General features: G+C 44.0%; 1 protein-coding gene across 2 annotated transcripts; it reads left to right on the forward strand.

Annotated features, from left to right (window-relative positions):
* Positions 1-46: 46 nt before the first annotated feature.
* RFWD3 (ring finger and WD repeat domain 3) lies at positions 47-22,862 on the forward strand. Of its 2 annotated transcripts, XM_071440515.1 has the most exons (13): positions 47-124; positions 2,208-2,589; positions 3,995-4,239; positions 5,944-6,041; positions 6,130-6,327; positions 8,514-8,605; positions 10,773-10,887; positions 15,475-15,703; positions 16,892-17,042; positions 19,249-19,425; positions 19,942-20,156; positions 20,414-20,631; positions 21,251-22,862. In XM_071440515.1, exons 2-13 carry the CDS (start codon positions 2,210-2,212, stop codon positions 21,392-21,394), a joined length of 2,262 nt encoding a protein of 753 aa, XP_071296616.1. In that variant the 5' UTR covers positions 47-124; positions 2,208-2,209; the 3' UTR covers positions 21,395-22,862. The 2 variants fall into 2 exon arrangements, with proteins under 2 accessions (XP_071296616.1, XP_071296617.1); XM_071440516.1 differs by lacking the exon at positions 47-124 and having other exon boundaries at positions 2,229-2,589; positions 4,000-4,239.
* The last annotated feature ends 43 nt before the right edge of the window (positions 22,863-22,905 follow it).

Here is a 22,905-nt window from a genome sequence, read left to right on the forward strand (position 1 = left end):
CAATGAAAAAGTGGAAAAGGCTCCTTCTCGCCCAATGGCGGCCGGCGTGGGGGTGGCAGCCAGCCAATAGGGCGGCGGGGGCGGGGCGGCGCGGCGCTCGAGCGGGCGGCTGGGCCCGGCGGAGGTGAGCGGGGGGCGGCGGGGCCGGGCGGGCGATATTGGGTTGAGGCCGGGCCGGGATCCCGGCACAGCTCCGTGCCCCGGAGCCTGGTCGAGTTTCCCAGCACGGCTTGTTTCCCCCGAGCGCTCGGGCTGCCTGCGGCTGCCGGAGGGGGCTTATCCCTCTCCCGTGCCCTTTTTATGATGGGCTCTGTGAAAGGGACAGCGGAGAATCCCCGCCCGTGGAGCGTGTGTTCCGTTCGGGCCGTGTTTTGTTTTGTTTTTGTTAATTCGGTGTTAAAGCGGGTGCGGCGGGAGCGGGGCCGGTGCCCTCCGCAAGGGGAAGCGGCTGCCTCAGCCCTCAGCCCGCGGGGGCGAGCCTGGGGCTGCCGGCCGGGCTCGGGCCTCGGCAGCGCCCGGGGCTCCTCGCTGGGGCCCGGGCAGTGGGGACCGTCCCTTCCCGGGGCTGCCTGGCTGGAGGAAGGCCTGACTGGATAGTCCTTTGGGCCTGATTCCAAGATTTAACCGTGTTAACGTTTTTATAAATCTCTATGTTGGCAATGGAACATTGTTGCCCGGGGAGGTTGTGGATGTCCCAACCCTGGAAGTGCTCCAGGCCAGGCTGGATAAGGCCTGGTTGGAGGTGTCCTTGCCCTTGGCAGGGGCGCCTGGGACTGTATTTTCAACCCCTTAACATCATGATTCCATGTGATGAAAATAAAGGGTTTATTATGGTTTTGGGTGCAATTCTATGGTGAACATAGTACTAGAGATGCAGTACTTCATGGTGGAATATTACTGTATCTTGGCCATGCAGCTGTTCTAGTGGGAGGTGGTAATATCTATTTTTTACCCTGGGCTGAATTGATAATCAGGATAAGAATGTAAAATTCTTAAATTAAACTTTCTTAAAATACCTACAAAAATATTTGAATCTTAGTATGTCTTTTATTAATTTTTGTATACATTTTCTAGCTACTTTTTACACAACTAGTATTTGTTTTCTTTATGCAGCCCTAGCTGGGTAAGTTTTACCAGCTTGGTAAAACTGTGGTTTGTGTTTTGGGCTTCTGAATAGTGCTAAAGTCCGCAATTCCCAAGGCTTTTCAAGTTTATGATTGCTTAAGTACTTTTTGGAGAATGTGAATGATTCCCAGCAGCTTGCAGTATTTAATCCACACACTTCTTCCAATAAAGGACTTTGGAGTTTTTGGTGAATCTGTTCATTCAATTAATGAGATAATCTTGATTTTTTTTGTGTTGTAAGAGCAGTGTGACCAAAGTGCTCTTAATTTGGTGGCTGACAGCAGCATGAGAATTAATAATGCACAATCTGTTGTCTCTGTTTTTCTTCAAACCCTAAGGTAGTACTCCTATTCTGGAGGTGACCTTAAATCCATATGCCAAAGATGTAGAAGGGTAGCCACCCTGAATATATTTGCAGTTTTACTGCAAATTTCATGTTTATCCAGTCTTGGGCTGAATTTGGATCCACAAATGCTGATGCTGCAGATAACTTGGTACCAGTAATGTCTCAGTCATGTGTTCTGCTGTCAGGCCCTTTCTGGTTTTTCCTGGTGTTGGTAAGTACCTGAAGGGCTGTTCAGTAACTGTGGGTTACAATAAGGCAACTTTATCTGAGGAAACTTGGATGTCAGTCAAGAGAGCAGTGCAGCAAAGGACTGTCATGGAGCTTGTTCCTGGCTGTGTCTGTGGGTGCTTGTGCAGTGCTGCTCACCTGGGAGAGTCTCAGATATTTCCAGCTGTTCTTCAAGATCCACATGAATTTACTTGGCAAGTAAATGATGGCAGCAAGAAAACATTAACTTTACATACTCATCCAAGTGCTTATTTAAGTTGATTTTGCAATGTGCCTTTCGTGCTAGCTGCTGTTGAGCCAAAGACTTTGAGCCCAAGACTGGTGCTCCCAGCTTACATATGAGTATTGACTTGTGGTTTGGCTCTGCTGCAAAGGACAAATTTTCTCTTGACTCTGAATTCTAAAAACTTTTTTAGTCACCGAGTGCTGTACCTGGTTCTTGCTAACCATCAGGCTACAAGTTGAGTACACTTATAAGTAAATACGAGTTTTCTTCAACTCCTTGCAGAAATGGCTCAAGAAGAGATGGAAGTTGATCTCCACCCAGTGGTTGGTTACTCAGTGGAGACCCTGCCGACGCTTGCGCCGGAGCCCTCTGGTCACACAGCGCTCTCCTCCCGCATTCCTGTGCTCGGGGAAGGAGGGGGCAGCGCCGCAGCCCTCCCTGCTGACGATGCTGTTGTCTCACCCGGCGCTGGTGCAGGGGAAGCAGCTGCAGAGCCCGAGCTGCAGACGGGTCCTGCCGCGGCCCCCAGTGGGCAGCAGAGGCTGCAGGGGCCGTTTGATCAGCACCAGCCCCTGCCTGTGCCGCAGCTCACGCAGCGCCCGCCGGCGAGGAGAGCTCGCAGGCTGCAGAGACTCGGCGGCTCCCAGAGGACAATCAGTGCCAGGTAAAGCAGAAATGAAATTGGCTCTGAGCTGCCCTCTGATCAAGTCCAGCATCAGTTCAAAACTTCCTTGCTTCCTGGCTCCCAGAGCCCAGCCCAGGTGTGTGGCTAGGGCCAAATCCAGGGTACCTCACTTACCTTTTAAGTTCAGTAATAGCACAGCGACTTTTGGTCCCTTCTGGCAGGTTCTTTGCCCTTGTTAAGTGAATGCCCCTGTTTCATACGTTGGCAGGAGTGATGTTGACCTCTGAGCCCTTCTACATTTTGAATTTTGCTTGCAGAGCTTCTGCTGCTGCTGTTCCCTCTGTGCAGCCAGATTCCTGTCCATGATTCCTGCAGCAGTACTGATTCTCAGCAGTTCCAGCCAGCATTTAGTTCAGTGGAGCTTGTGCTCTGGTTTGCATTTCACCTTTGATTTAGGTCTGCGTGATTACATTTGCTGGTGATGATTGCTGCAGAAACTTTCACAAACATACAAATTGATATTTTTCTGTAGGATTTTGTTGTTGTTGGTTTGGTTTGGTTTTGGGTTTTGGTTTTTTTTTTTTACTTTCAGACAAAATAAAAAAATCCTCTCTATTTAATACCATTTGGATGGGATAAAGGGGGATGAGTGGAGATGCTCTGCAGCCAGAAAGAAATCCGAATTTCTAGTTTATTTGGTTTTCTCTCATCATTCTAGCTTTTGTACGTGCCAAGGGTAGGATTATTATTAACTGAAGCATTGCTTTAAAATTCAGCAAGACCAAGAGCTCCTCTCCTCCTAGTTGATTAAACACAACTTTATTGTTTGCCCTCAGATTGCCTGTGAAGGTCACTGTAGTTGTGAGGGCTGAAGGCCACCTGAGAAACTCCTTTGAATGTGAAGGATAATTGAGATGATAGCTGAACTGATGGGGGGAGATGTTTCTATCTAGGGGTGAAGTTCCAGTAGAAAAGCAGAGGGAAAGTAGAAAGACTAAGCACAAAGTAGTCAATGGAATGAAGCTCTGATCCAAGTGGTGTGCATTTCCCAGTACCAGTTCCTCCAGGAACCAGGGCTGAGTAGGGTTGGAGAGACAGATTAGGAGTTTCCTTAGGCTTATTAGTGAATGATACTCTCTGTTTTTCTCCTCTCCAACCCCACCATCCCCTTCTCCCCCAAAAGAAGGCAATATCATTGTTGTAATGAGAAGATTTTCTTTGAACTGAGCAAAACGGATTGTTGCTGATCCTGCTGACTGTTCACAATGTGGTCTATCCTATGTGATTGCTCCCCTACTAGAGAAGGCCTGACTTGATAACAGTGACCCCTTCCTGCTGCAGTCAAAGCCTAGGAATTTTCCTGCAAGCATTCATGAGGAAACGTGGTGAGCCTTTAGCTTACCTGAAATGACTGTGGCTTTTGTTTCCTGATTTCTGGACTCAGGGCAGCATTGGACCATTACTTTCAACTCAGTAGGACCCAAGAGCCACCTGCAGGACCAGTTCCACACCCAGAGTTCCCCCGTATTGCGAGGGACAGCCAGGCACAGCACCCAGCCGAGACAATAGAAGTGAGTGACTCTGACAGCAGCACTTCTGAGGAGGAGGAGGAAGAGGAGGAAGCAGAGGAGGCAGCAGCACCACTGTTACCATCAGCCCAGGAGACTCCTCCAGCAGCGAGCTCAGGAGGTTTGTGCTGTATTGGAGCTGTGTAGAGACTGATTTCAGACACTTTTCTTGCTGTTTGAAAACTCAGCAGGGAAATCCTCTCGAGCCTCTCAACAGACGGTGCTCAGAGATTTTTGTGCCCACAGCTGACAGGAGCAGGCTGCTGCCACACGGCTTCCTGGCAAGCAGCTCCTGAGAGCAGCAGCAGCAGCAATGGGTGATTGCTACCATAATGTTAAATACAATCTTTTTTGCTGTTTGCAGACTGCTGAAAGTTTCCAGGATTATTTGTAACTTAAATTTAGAGATTATTGTTTGCCATGCTTCCACTCCCATGTATTATTAAGGAGTGCTATTGAAGACATCAGGTCACAGCTTGGACATCAGCAAGATGATGATCCTTTCAGAGAAGGATCTGATTCAGTATTTTTTAATTATTTGAGATTTCAGTCTGCTTCAGTTGATTTTTCATTCCTGTGTGACACTTAGCTGAGGAGATGGAGGTGCTTTTTTGGTTTTCTTTCTCATTTCTTTCTATCTCACAATTTATTATCTAAACTCGTGTTCACAGGCTGACACATACTTCAGTGACATTTTTTGTCATTAACATGCACAGTTTATGTAAGAGTGACAAATAGTTAACTTGCTAGTCAAGGTTATTGATGCCCAGAGAATACAAGAACAAGGATATCTTTTTACTTCAGTCTCTAAGGAATGTCCTTAAGATTGACTCTCTGCCCTCAGTTTTGGTTTTGATTGGCCAGCCCACCTCATTACCTTTTTTTAAATGGTACATCTATGAGGTATCTTTTGAACAGATCCATTCTGCTTGCTCTGGGCTAGTTTTACACATGACAGGAGCTCAAGCTGTTAAGTGCTGTATATTATTGTGTGAACATATGTTCTCTGCTGGATTTTCTGGAATTCCCTTGTTGCTTATATAAGCCAGTGGCTCCTCTTACAGCCCAGAATCACAGAGGCTGAAAACTTTATTGACATTAGCCAGGGTTAGGTGATACTTCCACTGGATGGAGAATATCTGCCTTGATTACTAAATGTGATTAATGACTCTTGTTTTGTCAGGAGCTAGAGGGGAGGCAGTGATTTCTGCTCCTTTTTTACTGTGCTAGTGGTGGTGATCTCCACACAGCAATTCAGTGTGCCCATGCCTCAACAGATGGGCTGACAGAGGCCCACCACAAAAACATAGGGAGAATACCAGCAGATTTGGTAGTCCAGACAATTACCAGCTGGAAAAGTGCTGAAGTCAGAGTGAATGGACAGGCAGCATACGGGAAATGCTTTCTTGGCACATGAAATATGCATGCTTAGATCCCTTGGCAAAGCAACTTATGATATTGGTGTCTGTCTTTCTCAGGGCATAATGATGCAGGAATATAATCTTACATCAGCCTAATTATAGACCAGGTCTGTTTGTTTTGTGCAGGTCAGAAAATTCTGATAACAATTGCTGTCCTTAACAGACCTCTCCTTTTTTACTGAAATTCTGTTGCTTTTCATAAAAGAAAACATAAATTTTTTCAGCACTACGGTTTATATATAGAAGGCCTTACACACAGAATGTGTCCAGGGCACTGATCTGAAGCTTTGTAAGTAACCTGTGCTGTGTCACTACTTAGCCTGTGCCCTGATGATTTCAGATCAAAGCATCTTTTACTTTTCACCCCATTATGAATCAGATTATTTAAGCAATGCTTTCTTTAGTTTCCAGTCAGGTCCAAGCAGAGCCACCTCAAACTTTGTCTCAAGCTTCTGCAGTACATGAAAATCATGAAGATGAACCTGAAGTCCAGCAAAAGCAAGTAAGGTGAACTAAATGCTTTTGGAGACAGATTATATATGATAAATGCTGCATTTTCTGAAACAGTTGTGTTGTATTTTTAATCCTAGACAACTCCACTAAAGAAACTGGAGCCATCAGTTCCTGTTGCACCTCTGGATGAGGAGGAGGGAGATACCTGTGCCATCTGCTTTGAGCAGTGGACCAATGCTGGGGAGCACCGTCTGTCTGCGCTGCGCTGTGGGCACCTCTTTGGCTACACCTGCATTGAGAGGTGGCTCAAGGGACAGGCAGGGAAGTGCCCTCAGGTAAAATGGCTGTTATGTGCACTGGAAAGCACTTAAAGCACTTATTATGTGTGCCTAAATTGTGCCTCAGATGTGGTCACTGTAAGTGTTACAGCTGGTTGCTGCATGAGCTGCTGTCAGAAGTAACAAACCCCACCATTATTTTGAAGTTATTAGCCCAGTAACAACTAGCAGTACTTTAAAGGGTGGGTTATGACTTGGATCTTCTCCCTGAAGTAGAGCATTTGTGAGTAGCAGATGTAAAGGTTTGAGAGTTCAAGTACTAAACTTGGAAATGGCTTCAGAATGCCCCAGTCTGGTGCTGGAGAGAACCACCTGGAGTGGAAATGGCAGATGGATTTCTAGACACAATTAACTAAGCATAATGACTGTGTTATTGGACAGGAAATGTATCTGAGAACTGTTTTGGAACCACAGAATGGTTGGGGTTGGAAAGGACCCTAAAGATCATCTCATTCAGTTTTCAATTGATTAATCTGTTTTGAGCTGTGTCTGCTTTTGCAGCCTTTAAGAGGATCAGTTTTGTTGAGGAAGCTGAGAGAGAGCAAACTGAGAACCAGGTTACATCTTTTAATGTCCCTTTGCAAGTGATAAATCAGTTTTTGAAGGGTTTCTTTCCATGGTTAATACTAATCTCCTTCAATAAGGTCTACACTTCTATGTGATGTGTTTCCTTTCCTTACTCCTTTTTTCCATGAAGGAATGTTGACAAAAAATAGGTCAATGAGTACCTTGTAAATAGGATTCAGTTCTGGCACTTTCTGAGTCAGTGGCTGGAAGCCCAGGGTTCCTTTGGCTTTGTCATTTTGAGAGCTTCTGTATTCTTGCTTGACTTTGCAGGATTCCCTCCTCTCAACAAGAAACTTCCTGTTGACGTGTGCTGTGACTAAACCTAAAGAATCCCTGTTGCCATAGCAAAGGCCCAAAGTTGATTTTTCTTACCTCTGTCAATTCTGTGTAAGTTTTTCTTCCCCCACTTCAGGCCCAGACAGAATTCTGAGAGAATTGCCTGGCATATTTACGCTTTGGAATTTTGTGACTGCTTTCTTCTTGAACACTAACATCTCAAGGGTTGTTTGCTCCCTCTTTCTCTTCCAATGATACAAGTACTAAAAAGTTCCTGGGAGAACTTGCTCTGGAGAGAACCTTGAAGCTAAATCATCTTTCCTTCATTTTCAGTCCCCCTCCTTTGCAACGGGGCATTCTCTGGTTGAATGGCCCACAGTTGCTGTGCATGGTCTGTATACCAAGTGGCTTGAGTGTGAGTTGCTGTGAAATTGCAGCATTCCTGATCCTGCCAGTGGCAGCTGCTGGCTGCCAGGAAAACTGTCTTGGCCATTTACTGCAGTTTTTACAAAGGGAGGGAGGTTTTCTGCTCTGAGACACTTGTGATAACTTTGTGCTGCTAAGTAATAAATAAGTCTGCATTTAAAGCATACAGTAATTTAATGTTTAGCTGAGATTACTCCATCTGAATATTCACCTGCCTCTTTTCTTATCAACAAAAAATATTTGCAAAATAAACTTGGAAGAAGTTATGGCATCTGTAAGTTCTAATTTGCCTTCTTTTTAAGGTGAATATAATGTACTAAGTGATTGCAGCTAGATGCATGAAATTATTGAAATATCTGCCTCCCTGTGTGTCACTGAAGTCAGTGAGATGTCAGTGTTTCATGCAACACTGGAACACTTTTATGAATTGGGCCTGTACAATGTGATTAAAGGAATACAGTACAGAAATAAGAGTTGGGAGTATGCTCAGGGGTTCCTAAATCCCTGTCTGTTGGCCAAGCATCAAGTCTTGGTGTTTTCAGACCTGAAGTTGGGCTGGTGTTTTGTTCTAGATCTTGTTTTCTCTTCTTTGTCTGATTTGGGATTTTTTTGTCCCCGGAACTTACCTGACTGAGCTGCATTGCTGGTGCATTAGCAGAATGCATTTAGTGGGAGGCAAGGAGATAGATTATTAAAGGTGCAGCAGGATATGCAACTTTAGTTGTAGCCCTGCTTAGAGCTCTGGTGTCTGTATGAGGGAGCACCTTGCAAACATACTTGTGTTTGTGGCATTGTTTTCCAGCAGAAAGCCCCTCCTTTCAGAGCTAAATAAAACCATACCTAGGGACTCGTAGGGATGCATAGTTTGGATGGTTAAATTGCTGTAGATGACCTGAGCTTGTGTTTGATTTCAGTGCAACAAGAAGGCCAAGCGTTCTGACATTGTGGTGCTGTACGCCCGCACGCTGAAGGCGCTGGACACCAGCGAGCAGGAGCGCATGAGAAGGTAGGGAGTCTGCACCTACAGGTACCTGCACTGACAGCTGCACTCTCCTGCTGCTCCATGCTTTCATTTCCTCCATGGTCTGAGCAATGTGTGCATTCCCTTGGGGTGTATCAGGAGTGTAGCTACCTTAAAGAACCAAGGCCTTGCTGCATTGCAGGTCTTAATTTTCTTTTGGAACAGAATTCTTCAGTTTGCGTTTTGTAGCCCTGAAACAGCAGAAGGTGTCTTGTGCTATATCCTGAAATGTTATCATAGGAGGACATGCAATGTTGGTGCCCAAAAGCTGTATATTGCTAATTCATCATTAGATGGGAAAAGCAAGGCATGGTTAGGAATGCAAGGAGGGTGAATAGCTGACCTTTTCTGCCACCTTTTCTGTATGCATTAAACAGAGTAATACCTCATATGAATCACTTTCCATCTTGCTTTGTCAAACTCTTCATGTAGCTTAACTTGGAAAAGGTCAGCAAGCATTACTATGACTCCCATTTCCCTTTCCAGCTTAAATGTAGACTTTGTATTGAAAAAGGGAAAAGCAGGTATGAAAATGGGGACTCATTTCTTTTCAGTAAGATGCTGTCACAGATACTATTCTGAAATGAAAATGCTGCAGATATCTGAGTTCTTCTGAGTCTTGTGTTGAATAGAGTTTAATTGGGGTTTCTTCACTTGTCTGCAATTATACCACTGTTCTTTCAAGGCAGTCTTTCAACAGAAATCTCACTATCCTGGTAATTATAGATCAGAAATGACTGAGGAGTAACAGTCAGGAAGGGAAGAATCTCTCTTCTCTCCAGATTGCCACAGCCTGATGGTGTTTGAAGTGTACCTTTAGAAGGGTGATGCTACTTTCACTGCATTAACACAGAAAAATAAATTATATATATTATTTTTTTCAAAAGCACAGAAGAGAGTTGGGTGTGTAAATTTTGTTATCTCTCATGAAGGGGTAGTTGCCTGACTTCTGTTTGTGTCTCAGAACCTCACTGCAGCAATTCCCCATATGCCTTGCCCCTTCTCTGCCTCCTGTTGTTGTTGTAAGGCAGGGAGCAGTGACTGTCTGTGGGTCCATGGAGCTGCTGGCAGTGGCTGCCTTCTGGCACACAGCCATGAGTGGAGCAGAGATGTGTGTGTGCATGCATTAGTCTTGTTTGCACGTAGTCTTAAATTAGGTATAAGATCATGGGGTTTGTTTGTCACATTCAAAAAACCCACCAGCCTTCAGGCTTTGACTACTGACATAAAGAATGTGTTTGTGATTGTTAAATAGGCATTTCACCTCTTTCTTCTACAGGGAAAAAAAAAATCATATGAAAAAGCTATAAGGAAATGACAGAATTCTCTGCTTTGGAACCTCTAAGGAAATGACAGAATTCTGTGCTTTGGAACATGCAAGGCATGTTCTTATACTTAGGCAAGCTAGAGCTCCCTGCACATGAATGACAGAAATAACTGGAATATTGCAGCTTTTGACGTACAGAATGCAGTGGGCAACATAGACCAAGTGTACAGCTAATTTTAAGGAGTGTTGGTGTTTCTTTCCCCACTTTAGCTATTCCTTCACGTAAGCCTGTATGAAAGAGAAATAAATTCAAGTAACCTAACGAAAATGCTGCTGCTAAATGGTGTGTGTGAACTTTAGGGCTCAAGGTGAGGTAGTAAGTGTGTCTTCTTTATGGGCATTCACAGAGAATTTATCTGTATAATTTTTTCTGCTTCAGATATATTTCCCTAAAATACAAGATTAGGTACTCTTAGTAGAGACAAGCTTGAAGATCTTGCTATAATATAGTTATGCTATGATGTGCTGTGTTACTGACACAGTGTATTACATGGACATGATGGTATAGGATTCGCTTAAGTGTTTCTGTAGGGGAAAGAAAATTGATTTCTCTTTCACTCTCTTCTGGTAAATTAATCCTTTTGGAGAGGATGAGGAGAAAGGCTGTTGGAACAATACTATGGAGTGAGTCATTCAGAACAATTGCATAACTGAATATCTCAAGGTGAATGTGTTGGGTTAGTGCAGTACCAGGTTTTCTGTGACTGTGGATTTGCCTGAACAGGACTTATGGTGGGATGAAGTCAGAGGGCAGGAGCTGACAGCCCAGAAAAGTATCCAAGATAATACCTAGTCCTAAGGATTGCTTTCCTCTCCTTCCTGCAGCTCTTTAGAAAAGGAGCAAATGTTGCGGAGGCAGGCGGAGCTGGAATCTGCACAGAGCCGTCTCCAGCTCCAGGTGCTCACAGATGAATGCAGCAAACTCCGCAAGCAAGTTCAGGTGAGTCTCAAGCTACAAATACACAGAGTGTTTCTTCCTCTTCAGCCTGCCTTTTCCATCTTCCCTTAGGGGTGAGAAGACAGGATTCCAGTTTTAGGAATCATCAAGATTTAGTAAACTCAATTGGTGAATCATCCCAAGCTGCTAAAGACATCCTGGCCTGGAATATTCATGTGTGCTACAAAAACTCTGACTTTTTCTTGTGCTTTTAAGACTTAATTGAACTTGCAGCACAGCACTAGAGTTGTTTGGCTGCTGATGTTGCAGGTTCCCCCTCAGGTTTTGTGGTGCCTGGAGAGATATGGTAGTAAAGAACCAGACTTAGTCTCCTTGTCTTTTTGTGGTTGCATCAAAATAAGCTTTAGAAATCTCAGTAGTAAACCTGCAGTGCAATCTATTATCACTAGTTAGTCTAGAGTCTTTGAGAAGCAGTTTGTGAAGAGGCATGGCTACTTGCAAAATCAGAACAAAAATACCCTAGAGCTTTGGAGTTTTTTGAAGGTTAGTCAACATTTCAGTGTAACACCTTCTGGTGCCCCGGGACCTGGCCTGTCAAATAGGGGAGGCTGTACATGGCCTGAGCAGCTGCTGAGAGGCACCTCTTAGGGCACAAATTACTGACTGTAAATGATAGGTTGTTGAATGACTGCTTCCTTCTGGCTTATGCAACACTGAGATATTTTGCAACCCATCCTAGCTGCTTTTTCGGGATTCCTATAAGTTATGGACTCTGCCAGTGCTTCAAACTGAATTAGCTGGTGTATTCCACCAGTGCTAGGTTTTCCAAGAGTCTGTTTTATTGCCAGTTTGCTACCTTTTGTTGAATGAGGCAGATGATATCCTCTCACTCTTTAGCAGCCTGCTTATTTTTAGGCTTTTCTTTATTCCTGGATTTTTTTTTATAGCCTTGGCTATTCATATCTGTACATTAAACAACATCCTCTTTGCTGAAGTCTTCCTGTGTGACATAAGATAAGGCTTTATAAATTCTCTACATTCCTGCATGAAGCCATATGCTCATCATCACTAATAAAAAACTAGTCCACTTCAGACTTTGGCTTAAAAAATGCAAATAAGGTAATATTGCAGGTCCATAATGTTTTCCTGCGATTCATTTGGTCTTAAATGATGGAGTATCCAGTCTAACTGAATTGAAGTCACATGTTATAAAGATTAAGTACCCTGTGTTCTTTAAGCTCTGTTTCAGTATTTATTACTGCATTCATCATTGTACTGTAGTGGTTAATGCAAATGCTGGAAGCAATTTTAAGGTGCTTGTTTATACTGTGAACAAACTGGAAGTAAAACAATATACTGGGGAACAGAAAAGTCAGCAGGAAGTCCACAAAAGTCTTTAACTTGTTTGATTGCATTTTGAGCAGATGCCTAATGAGCTCCTTGTTTTATGAGAAGTCATAGAGTAAAGTAACTACTTGCACAGAAGTATTTAGATTGGGAGGTTTCTAGCCCAGCCCTGCTCAGGGGTTTTTGTTGCTAATGCACTTGAGCTGTGCCCAGCAGCAGTCATGGCACTAGCTGTGACCTTTTTTGGGTTTGTATGCATTTTTCTGTGCTCTTACCCGTTAAGAGTCTTGTTCATTGTACTTTGTTATTGAAGTATGTAATGTTATTGAGACTAGGAAATTGATGGTTTTTAAGTCTTTAGCTATATGAAAATACATGAGGAAATGAACTTGAAGATGAGGAGAGCTCTGGAAGAAAGCCCTCAGGAGTGGGGACTGTGCTGAGCTGTGTCCTGCCCACCCCTGAACCACAGAGGTTCAGGCTTGTGTTTTGGAGCCAATGCTGCTGACACCTTACTTTTACCTAATGTTTTTCCTTTGGGAGCAGAAAGAACTTGGGAATTAAATGTGACCTACTGCAGTACTTCTGAATCTGCCAGCATTTTCAGTAAAAGTTGCTAATGATAAGTAAACCATCTCTGCCTTCTAGTATTAATAACACTGATCAGCTGGGGTAGGAGATCTGATTTTTGCACATGGGAAGCAGTAGCTCTGTTTGGGTATGGAGCAGGAAAAGGAAGACTGGTAGGGAAATTGCAGGAGACTGCATGCTGCTGTGGAGAAGAAAGCAAATGTGGTTGTGACCCTTGCAGAGATCAGTTTATGTTTCTTGATGTAATGGAAAAGGTTTTTAATATACGATTTTCAGAGCATTCAAAAAAAATTGAACGGCAAAATGTCAATTAAAAATTGTGTATTCAATACCTCTAGAAAAAAAAAGGGCTAATTGTTGTATTGAATAAAAATTGTTCATCTTTGTGATCTGTTGTCACCTCCAGCTTGGGGGAAGTGGAAGCTAGTATTTCATTGCTGTTGCTTATAGTGAAACCAGTTAGAAATGCTCCATGTCCTTTAGACTGAATTTGAACCCAAACCCCAAGGTGGACAGTGGAATGTCTGCAGTGCTGCACCACAGCTTGAGGTTGTCCTGTCCTGTGTTTCTCTGTTAAAGGCAGGGCTGGGGCTGTGCAGTGCCAGGTGTGGCTTCTCTAAGAGCTCTGTGGGAAACAGAGAGTGACAGTCATTGATACCTGCCTTTGTCTTGAAAGCTTCATATCAGCTGTTGGGGCTGCAACCTAATAACTCAAAACTATTCTGAATTTATTGTAGCTGCTTGTTTTCCTTTCCTATTCATTGTGCTCTTCTGCTTCTCCTCCTGTATGCTCCTGAGGAAGACTTTTGCTCTACAGCCCATTCTTTCCCCCTGGTGTGACTGTGTTCATTCATCACTGCAAAGGCGAGCTGAAATCTAGAGACAGTCATAGCATGTGCAGAGAGAGGAGTCTGCTCTCAAGGCCATTAGTTGACACCAGGCATCAGGAAAACTGCAAAGCATCTTAAAGGAAAGTATAGGCTTTTACATAATGAAGAGAATGTTCTTTTGAGCACAATTAGTGGAATTTGTCTGCAGCAGAACATTTTTAATCACCTTGCTAATGTGCCTGCAGTAAGACTTCCTGGTTCTGCTGGGTTTGTCCATTGTGTTTAAATGTAAACATTGTACTAATAATCCTTGTGATTTTAATTGCCTGGTTTCCTTTTTAATAACTTGTGTGAAAGTTGAATGTTGAGTGCAGGTGACAAGGAGAGTTTTGTAAGGTCCCCAGAGCAACAGATCATTTTAATCTTTTCTGATCCCCAGTGGTTGTGGTCACACCCCCCCCCCCTCTTTTAGAAATACTGAGTTTATTAAATTTTTGATTAAAAGTTGCTTTCTTCTAAGTTACCTGTGTTTTGACTGACTGCTTACTCTAAGCTTGAAGCTGCATCTTTCATCATAAGCATCCTGACAACCCTCACACCCCTTCATCTTGCCTAGGTTGTTTTGTATTTTCTTGCTCTAATAGGATGATCTGGAGTCTCCAGCTTCCTTTTTTTTTTCCTTACATTTTTGTATTCCCTTGGAACATCTGCAATGTGCTTGATGCCAAAGAGATCAGACCTCTGTAAAGTATCAGAACTGCTCTCCTCTTGAGCAGCTTCCAAAAGTTATAGGTCTTGATAACTATTAATGTAGAATTCGAACTTTGATCTTGCCTTTTTGAAAATTGCTGCCTTTCCTTCAATGCAGGTTAAGTGGTGGTGGCTGGTTCACTATTGAGGCTGACTTGCAATTACTGATATATTCATAATATCATTCTTGTGACCCTTAATTGTTTAAAGATTACATAATGTTTGAACCAGAACCTGCGTTGCTCAGACAACAGAAAGCAAGTAGCAATTTTCCTTCAGTATACCTTCCCTCTTAAATATCCCTGAGATTCTGTATTGTTTGGATTTGACCTTGGATTACATGATGGTCAAAATACTTTTTGGGAAGGGACACTTCTAGTTAACTCACAATATGCTGATGCCACTACCTTGATTCCCACCTCACCCCTGATGATCTCAGCAGAAAAAGGAATTCAAGGAATACCTTGTTCTTCACAGAAGCTGTTCTTGGCCATGCCTTTGCTGAATATCCTTGAGCATTCATCAGTTGAGGTGGAGGAAAAGAGGGGAAGAGGTGGCAGAAGACAGAGCTGGAGCTCTTGAGAGTTGTGTTGTTCCTGGAATTTGCTGCACAGGGTTTACAAGAACAGGGTCATTGTCATTAAATAGGCTGACTTCTTTCCTGCAACGCCCTTTGTGTTGATTCTTGGGCTTTTATTTTTTTATGGGGTATTCTGGAAATTCTGGAAAATGGTTTTAATTGACTTTCTCTTGTGGTTTAGGGGCTCATAATACTTGGCAGTTCATTCCCTTCTAAACAGCATTGATCTGGTAATAGTTGTTACTGGCTTTTATGTGTTGCCCAAGAGTCCTCTCTTTCACAGGGTGTAATATATACAATAACACACTTTGAATACATTTTGCCAATATTTACACAGCATTTGAATGCTTCTGTTGCTCACTGCCATAGGCTATGAACTTAGAAATATAGTACTTCAGGATTAGCATGGAAAGAGGACTATATTTCCCTCTTTTATCTGAGAACAAGTACAGCTGGAGCACGGGAAGCAGAGAGCACAGGAGGTTACTCTGCTGGTGATGCATTAAAGCTCTTTGGGTCCTTTCTTTGCAGGAGCTGAAGGCTCTGGTGGCCCAGTACAACATGAACACTTCTCAGCAGCCCGGCAGCTCCCGGCCCTGCCTCGCAGGCAGCCTCCCCTCCAGCCAAAGCCAGCGCAAGTACCACTTGGAAAAGGTGTTCTTGGTGTCTCAGGCTGGCAACTGCAGAGTCATGGCATACTGTGACTCACTGGGCTGTCTTGTGGTATCACAGCCTTCTCCACAGTCTACTTTTATTCCTGGTAATTAAGCAAGTCAACATTTGGAGGTTCAGAAGTACAAGTCACTGTCATTTCTGCTTTGTCCCTGCTCCCTGCTTTTCTGCTTGGCCTTTGCATGTGCCTTGTAGACTGAGAATACTTGTAAGACTCCCCATACTTCATCTGGCCCCTGCATTGGTAGTCTCTGCCTAGCAAAGGGGCTTGTTTTCCTGGCACTTCTATGGCAGAGTCCTAGCAGAGGGTCTGCAGCTGTCCTGCTGGAATGCCACATCCACAGGAAGGTAAAAGATGTGTCCTGTAATCCTTGCAAAGATGGACCTTCTGAAAGGAGAAGGGGCCAGCCAGGGGGGCCTGCAGGGAAACTTCCAGTGGTTAAGTGAGAAACACTGCTTCCCAAAGTGCAGGTGGATTGATGCACATACAGCTGATTAGTCAGTACTCTTAAAAAACAAACAAAAAACCCAACCAAAAGAAAACTCCTTTTAATATGAATGCCTGAATGCTATTCCCTAATGAGGAAATAGGAAGCCAAGAAGTCACGGGCAGCCCTGGTTTTGTCTCACTGTTATGTCCAGGGGCCAGTGACCTGACATCTGGACCAGTGCCAGTGGCTGTTTCAGTGCAATACATGTGGCATTAGGAGTCTGAGAGCACTTATTTACCAAATGCATTCTGACTGATGAGAGTTGCTCTATTTGGTTAATGGGTTTGAGGTTAATGTGCCTTATCTAGGCATAACAAAGTGCTTTTCTGCATTTAACTGGTCTCATTTTTCTGGCATTTGTAGCCAGGACTGGATCTCTGAATGGAGCCTTTGTGGTGACTCTTGTAGCACACAGGTTAAGTTCACCTGTACCCATTCTTTGCTGTGATGCTTGTTCTCTTAAATAGCCATGTAATCCTGCTCTTTGTGGTTTTATCTGTGCAAGATGTCTTTGAAGAAGCTGGCTAAAAAGCAGCAGGCCTTGTAACAAGAATTGTAGCACTGGTACTGAATTTGCTCTTGCTGACTGGGATCCTTAAGGATTTAGCTTTGCTGCCATCTGAATTAAAGAACGATTTGTGGCAGTTCTTACCCAGAAGAGCAAATAACTTACATGTTCATCCCACCACAGGCTTCAATACAGACTTTGTAGTTCTGGCATAGAATAGCCAGTTCTATGCATATGCTGCTTCTCAATAATCTGCTTTACCCTTCTTCTGTGGCAGGTTGTGGTGTTAAGATGATGAGCTTGGCCAACCTGAAGAGCAGCCAGTACATCCCCATCCACAGCAAACAGATCCGGGGCCTGGCTTTCGGCACTCGAGCCGATGGTTTGCTGCTCTCTGCTGCCCTGGACAACACTCTCAAACTCACCAGGTGAGCCCTGCCTGTCCCTGCAGGGTTTGGCTGTGTGCAAGAGGTTGGCTTGGATTTTGTTCTGTTTTGCAGCATTTGCTGTTCTGCTTTCTGAAAGGCGCTGCAAAGATGAGATCAGGTCTGCATATTCTTCCTGCCTGTGGGAACTAACAGAGGGGAGGACTTATTGATGCTTTTGTATCTTTAAGGTGGAGGTGTCATGGAGCTACCTCTCTCTGATTATTTTCCTGTGGAAAACAAGTAATTCAGCATGGATTGGCCAACTGTGTTGAGAATAAATAACATAAAATATAGACATGACATTTACTGCCCACTTGGTTTTCTGTGGTTTTTCACACTGTAGGGGAATGTGAGGCATGAGAACTTGTACATCATAAAGCAGAAATAAGGGATGGTTAGGCTGGGCTCCTCCTTCCCTGCACTAATGTCAACTTCACTGATTTTAAACTTCTTGCAGATCATGGAATTCATCTGGGATATGAAATGCATAAACAGCATTGTTGAGCATGTGTTAGAGGCTCTCTAGAGCTAGCAGAGACTTAAAGCAGCAGGTTGGAGACTAATTATGCAGAGACTGAGAGAAAAATGTGTCCAGTCCTGTTAGAATTTACAGTTTGAGTGTGTTTTCTTGCTGCTCTGCTGGTCTTCAGTCTTAATCTTACAGTGCTTCAAAACTTTATTGGCCGATTGATTCTTATTGAGGTATATTATTAACATCTCTGTGCAATCTGTCTGTCACTATTGAGTTAGGCAGGATAAGTGTCTGGTTTTTGACTAATTAGTTTCAATTCCTTCCCACAAGTAAAGCAATGAGCAGAACTTAATCCTGCAACAGAAATGTACAGAATGTTTCTTTCCTGTAACCATGTTGAAACGTTGGCTGGACTAGTTAAAAGTAAACAAAACTGTCTCTGATGCTCAAGTCAAGGTGTCAGATTTCTAACTGATTGGGCTGATAATTCTTTTCATGGTTTAATCTGAAGAGTTAGCAGACACTGCAACAAGGAGCCAGACACTTCCATATCTGCTTCTCACTGCCTGGTTGGCTGCATCAGAGCTTGTGGTCCTCTTGCTTTTGTGCTTGATCCCAGAATGTCTTGGAGTTAGGTGTTGACTTCAGCAGCATCTTCATACTTTTTTCAGCCTCCCTCTGAAAGGATAGTCCTTCTTTAGCAATCTTTCTTCTCTAGTTACTAATTTCATAGTCATCCTCCCCAAAAGAATTATCCAAGATGCTTTTATGTCTCCTGCTCTGGCTTGCAGTTGTTTAAAATAGCACTGTGAGTTTGTTTGGTTTTGGGGGTTTTTTTCATCCTGTTGTTTTGACCCAGTCACTGCTCTGGTATCAAACTCCCTGTTTCCCCAGCTAGATCTTTGTAGTTGTTCCCCTTACACTTACCTGGGAGCAATTACTTGTTTCTCTGGAGTCCTGAGCATAATCACCTTCCCCAGGGAGAAGCACATGTGTTACAAAGGATATCCGGAGTTACTTTGATATGTGCAGTCTTCTGTGCTGTTCTCAGTGTGCAAATGCATGTTGACAATGCTGCCCTTTGCAAATACATCCTGATCTGATACCAGCTTCATCTGCTATTCTGGGTTGTGCCCCTCTGTGGACTCTCTTCTTCTTTAGAAACTTGATTTGTAGAAGGAATAATTAATACTGTAAATGTACTTTCAACTGTCCTTAGTCACTCACTGTCTCACTCCTGCTTAAGCTAGATTCTTTTGAGGCATAAATACTGTTCCTCTTGTGTAAAAAGAGAGGAAATAATTAATGAGAGATGTAATCTGAAGAGATGAGCCCTGTGATCTCAGGAATATGTGGTGTTACGGGACCACACCAGCATTTCTTCCCCTAATTGTTTCCAGAAAAGTAACTTAGCTTTCTCTTGCCAGTAAGGCAGCTGAGACCCTGCTGTGAGATTTCCTCTCCCAGTCCCCAAAGATCAAACTGGAAAAAGAAGCATTGGTCTGGAAGAATTATAAATCACTTGACAATATCCATGGGATTATTCTGTTTGGGTTTTTAGATTCATGTCTGGAGTAAAGGAGGAGTCAATTGAGAATTCAGTCTAAAGAAGTTAGACTGAAGTCTAAGTTTGTCTGAAGACTTTAAAAAGCTAGATTAGCTTATTTTAATTATGCAGTTTTCTCATCAGTAGATACTTGTGCAACTAGCCATCACTTTGCTTTTCTTCTGCAGCTTGGCAACAAACACTGTGGTGCAGACATACAATGCTGGCCGTCCCGTGTGGAGCTGCTGCTGGTGTCTTGATGATACAAATTATGTTTATGCTGGATTGGTCAATGGCTCTATCATGATTTATGATCTGAGAGACACAAACTCTCATGTCCAAGAACTGGTCCCTCAGAAGTCGAGGTATGGCAGAAGGATTTATCATTCCTCTCAACTAATAAACATCAAGTTAAACACAGCTTCTTCCATAAATCACACAACAATCAAAATAGTTGAAATTGTATTATATGAATCTCTTGTTCAAAAATTCACATTTAGTACAAATGTGAGAAGACTCTCATAAGGTTGTATGGTGTTTATATATGACTTATGCAGGTGCCAAGCACTTGTGCTCCTTTTAAGGCACACAAGGGTCAGAAATAGACCCACTGGTGCAGTATAAACAGAAGAAGTGAATTTGTTTTGGAGTTGGGTTTAGTATTTAATTTCAAAAGGACAAATTACAAAGAGATGTGAAATTCTGATGCTTTTGATTTTTATACTCTGGGAATCAAATGCTGATTTGCAGTCATCTGATCTGTGCTGTCTGCTGCTTCTGTAAAACACAAGGCTCAGTAGTTAGCCTGGATGCCCAGCAGCGAGCAGGGCACCAGCAGAGCTGCAGTTGACAGTTCTGACTCTTGCCAATGACCCTTCCAGGTGCCCCATGGTGTCACTGTCCTACCTGCCCCGGATGGCCTCAGCCTCGCTGCCTTACGGGGGGATATTGGCTGGGACCTTGGAAGGAGCCTGCTTCTGGGAGCAGAAAGCTGGGAACTCCTACCGGCCTCATCACCTGGCCCTGGAACCCGGGGGCTGCATCGATCTCCAGACAGAGATCCACACACGGCACTGCCTGGCCACATACAGGCCTGGTAAGTGCTGGGATGTCTGCAGGTTCTGACCACTGCTCCTCACTGCTCTGGGCTGAGCTCAGCAGCAGCCTTGGTGCTGTGGGCACAGCAGAAACACAGCACCTGCTCTTACTAGAGCCATGAGCATCTGCACATTGGGAAAAACTAAGGATGAGCAAAAGGAGGCAGCTGCAGGCTGGTGGTGCTTGTATTCCTACAGATAAAGCCTATCTGTGAGTACATTTTTCAAAAGTCACCTTTTTATTTCTACTACACAGGTAAAAATAACCCATGTATGCGTTGTGTGATGATGGAACTGACTTGCAGCCCACTGACAGAGGGCTCAGAAGATGTGGTGTGTTCTTCTAACCCGGTTCAGACTTTCAGTGCTGGTCCCACTTGCAAGCTGCTGACCAAAAATGCCATTTTTCAGAGCCCAGAGGATGATGGGAGTGTCTTTGTGTGTGCTGGTGATGAGGCATCCAATTCTGCTCTGGTATGTCTTGCTCCTTTCGGTGTGGTGTAGGGGTTTATTGCAGTTCTTAGGAGAGAAGCCTTATCAGTCACAGCATCAGTGTGATTTGGTGGGAATTGTCATGCCCATTACACTGTGCTGGTTGGTGTGTTGTGGCAGATGTAACTTCCTGATAGTGTGAGACCCCCAATCTTAGGCAAGGCCTGTGGTCCCCATCCATCAAAGGGCATGTAGTGAGCTCCTGTTGTCCCCCAGGGGAATGGGGTTGGGCACAGTGGCACAACAGGGCCCTGTGAGTGGTGTAACAGACTCAGTGGGATAGTAAGTGTATTAAGTGCTGCAGGAGAAGGATGCAAGGTTTTTAGGGATGAGGAGGAAGAGGACACAGGTTGCCTTTTGTATGAAAAAGCAGCCCAAATGCAGAAGATGGGCAGCAGGCTGTGTGAGAGCTCGAGTGGGGTCAGAGAGGGTGGTCAGGGTGGCATTGTGCTGCAAACCTGTTAAAGACCAAGTGAGGTGTGGAAGTGGAGAAAGGGTCCTATGAGTCCCTATGAGGGAATCTTTTCTGGAGAGCAGAAGGTCTGTTCTGGGTACGAGGGGAGAGTCCTGCAGTCCTTGACCTTGTCTGTCCCTCCCACAGCTCTGGGATGCTGGAAGTGGTTCCTTGCTGCAGAAGCTGCCAGCTGACCTGCCTGTGCTGGATATCTGCCCCTTGGAAGTGAACCAAAGCCACCTCTTGGCTACTCTGACAGAGAAGACGGTGAATATCTATAAATGGCAGTGAGCTACACTTGCCACAGACTGTTCAAATATGCTGCTGATAACCCTACACAAGTGTTCAGTCCTGCACTTGCTGCTTACAGGAGACAGGATCCATTACAGCACCTTTCTGGCAGTGGGGAGGAACTGGGATGTGCTGGTGCCCAGAGCAATTTCTTTCTTCTTCTGTATTCCTCTTTTGGCCTGCCCTTATTTCTTCTTTTGTCAATTTTTTTAGTCAAACTCCACAAGCTGCCTCAGCACAGCAATAGTTCCTGGAGTGTCTCCAGTGTGTAATTGCACTTTTTTTCCCGCTGTGGATGCAGCACAGGGACTTTCAAATCTCTGCTACAAATGAATAAAATAAGAGGAGCTTGAAGACCTGAGACTCTCACTGCACTTTCTTGTGGAAGCTTGCCGTGATTGCTGGGTGGTGAAAAGGCATCTTGTAGCACTGCTGATACACAGTGTGAGAGCAAGCTCACTGCCATGGGGAGCACACTCCCAGTGTTCTGTTGAAGGTCTAGGATCAGTTGGCAGTTATTCCCTAGCAAGGATGGATCCTGTTTTGGGGCCATGCAGAGAACAGGCTTGAAAAATCTACAGAGAACCTTTTTCTTTTGTGATTTTTTTCCCATGAGCATATAATTTGCACTGTAATTCCTTAATTCTCTGCCTTCTTTCCCTTCTCTCTTTCCTGCTTTACCTGCAAGCAAAATTGGACAGTTTGTGGAAAATGAAAATAGTACTGGAGAAGTACAGGTAAAGAAGAGGGAGATGATTCTTGTACTGTTGGCTGCTGCAGTCCACAGTGTTCTTTCTTAAAGACAGGAATGTAGTGAAACAATCAGTACATTGGAAAAGAATGCTGGCTGCTTCTGTTATTTGGGAATAGGGGGGCTGGATTTTTTCTGTTTTGAGGAACCAGTGGAAGCTCAGGGATTTCATCAGCTTGTTTCTACTGACCTTTTGTCTTCCTTAAATGACAGTTTACAGCTTCACACCTGGTCACAGAGAGCTTCCAGTTGTGTTTGTGTGAGTGTGCTGCAGCTACTGGTTTGTGTAAATGTGAGCCTGTGGGGTGGGATCACAGCTGGGGATGTGTGGGCAGGTGCTCTCTTAGCACCTTACTGTAAATACTCATCTCCAGGTCAGATCATGGAGGGGGACTTCAGTTCCATTTTATATGTAACAAAGTCAAACTTGCAAGGATGTTGGAAGCTGCAGGACAAAGTTCCCTGTGCTAGAAGGTTGTCCCTTGGCACACCTCTGCTTCTGGATGTGGTGAGCAGCAGCTGTCCCATTCAGATTGAGTGTGCCACCACTTGAGCTGCCAGGATAATTTTATTTGCTGAAGGCTAGGGCTTGCATGATGTGATCCTGTTTGTCTTAAAAGGGACTGAGAAGATCTCAACTTAACTTTATATTTTTTCTGTATAGTATTTTGTTCCTATATTTTTATACTGTAAAAATAAAGTGTTTATTATTATAAAATATAACTGGTGCTGCTGTACTTTGAAAATAGGTCTCTGACAT

The sequence above is a fragment of the Agelaius tricolor genome, unplaced genomic scaffold (assembly GCF_023055355.1).
Source record: "Agelaius tricolor isolate 1412-34295 unplaced genomic scaffold, bAgeTri1.0.p SCAF_15, whole genome shotgun sequence".
NCBI classification, from domain to species: Eukaryota; Metazoa; Chordata; class Aves; order Passeriformes; family Icteridae; genus Agelaius; species Agelaius tricolor.

Bases quoted from the DNA above. Each gene is read 5' to 3' on its own strand.
- RFWD3 (XM_071440515.1), top strand. From the start codon at position 2,210: ATGGCTCAAGAAGAGATGGAAGTTGATCTCCACCCAGTGGTTGGTTAC. The intron at 6,042-6,129 runs GTAAGGTGAACT...TTTTAATCCTAG, and splicing joins CTGAAGTCCAGCAAAAGCAA to ACAACTCCACTAAAGAAACT. The intron at 20,157-20,413 runs GTAAGTGCTGGG...TCTACTACACAG, and splicing joins CCTGGCCACATACAGGCCTG to GTAAAAATAACCCATGTATG.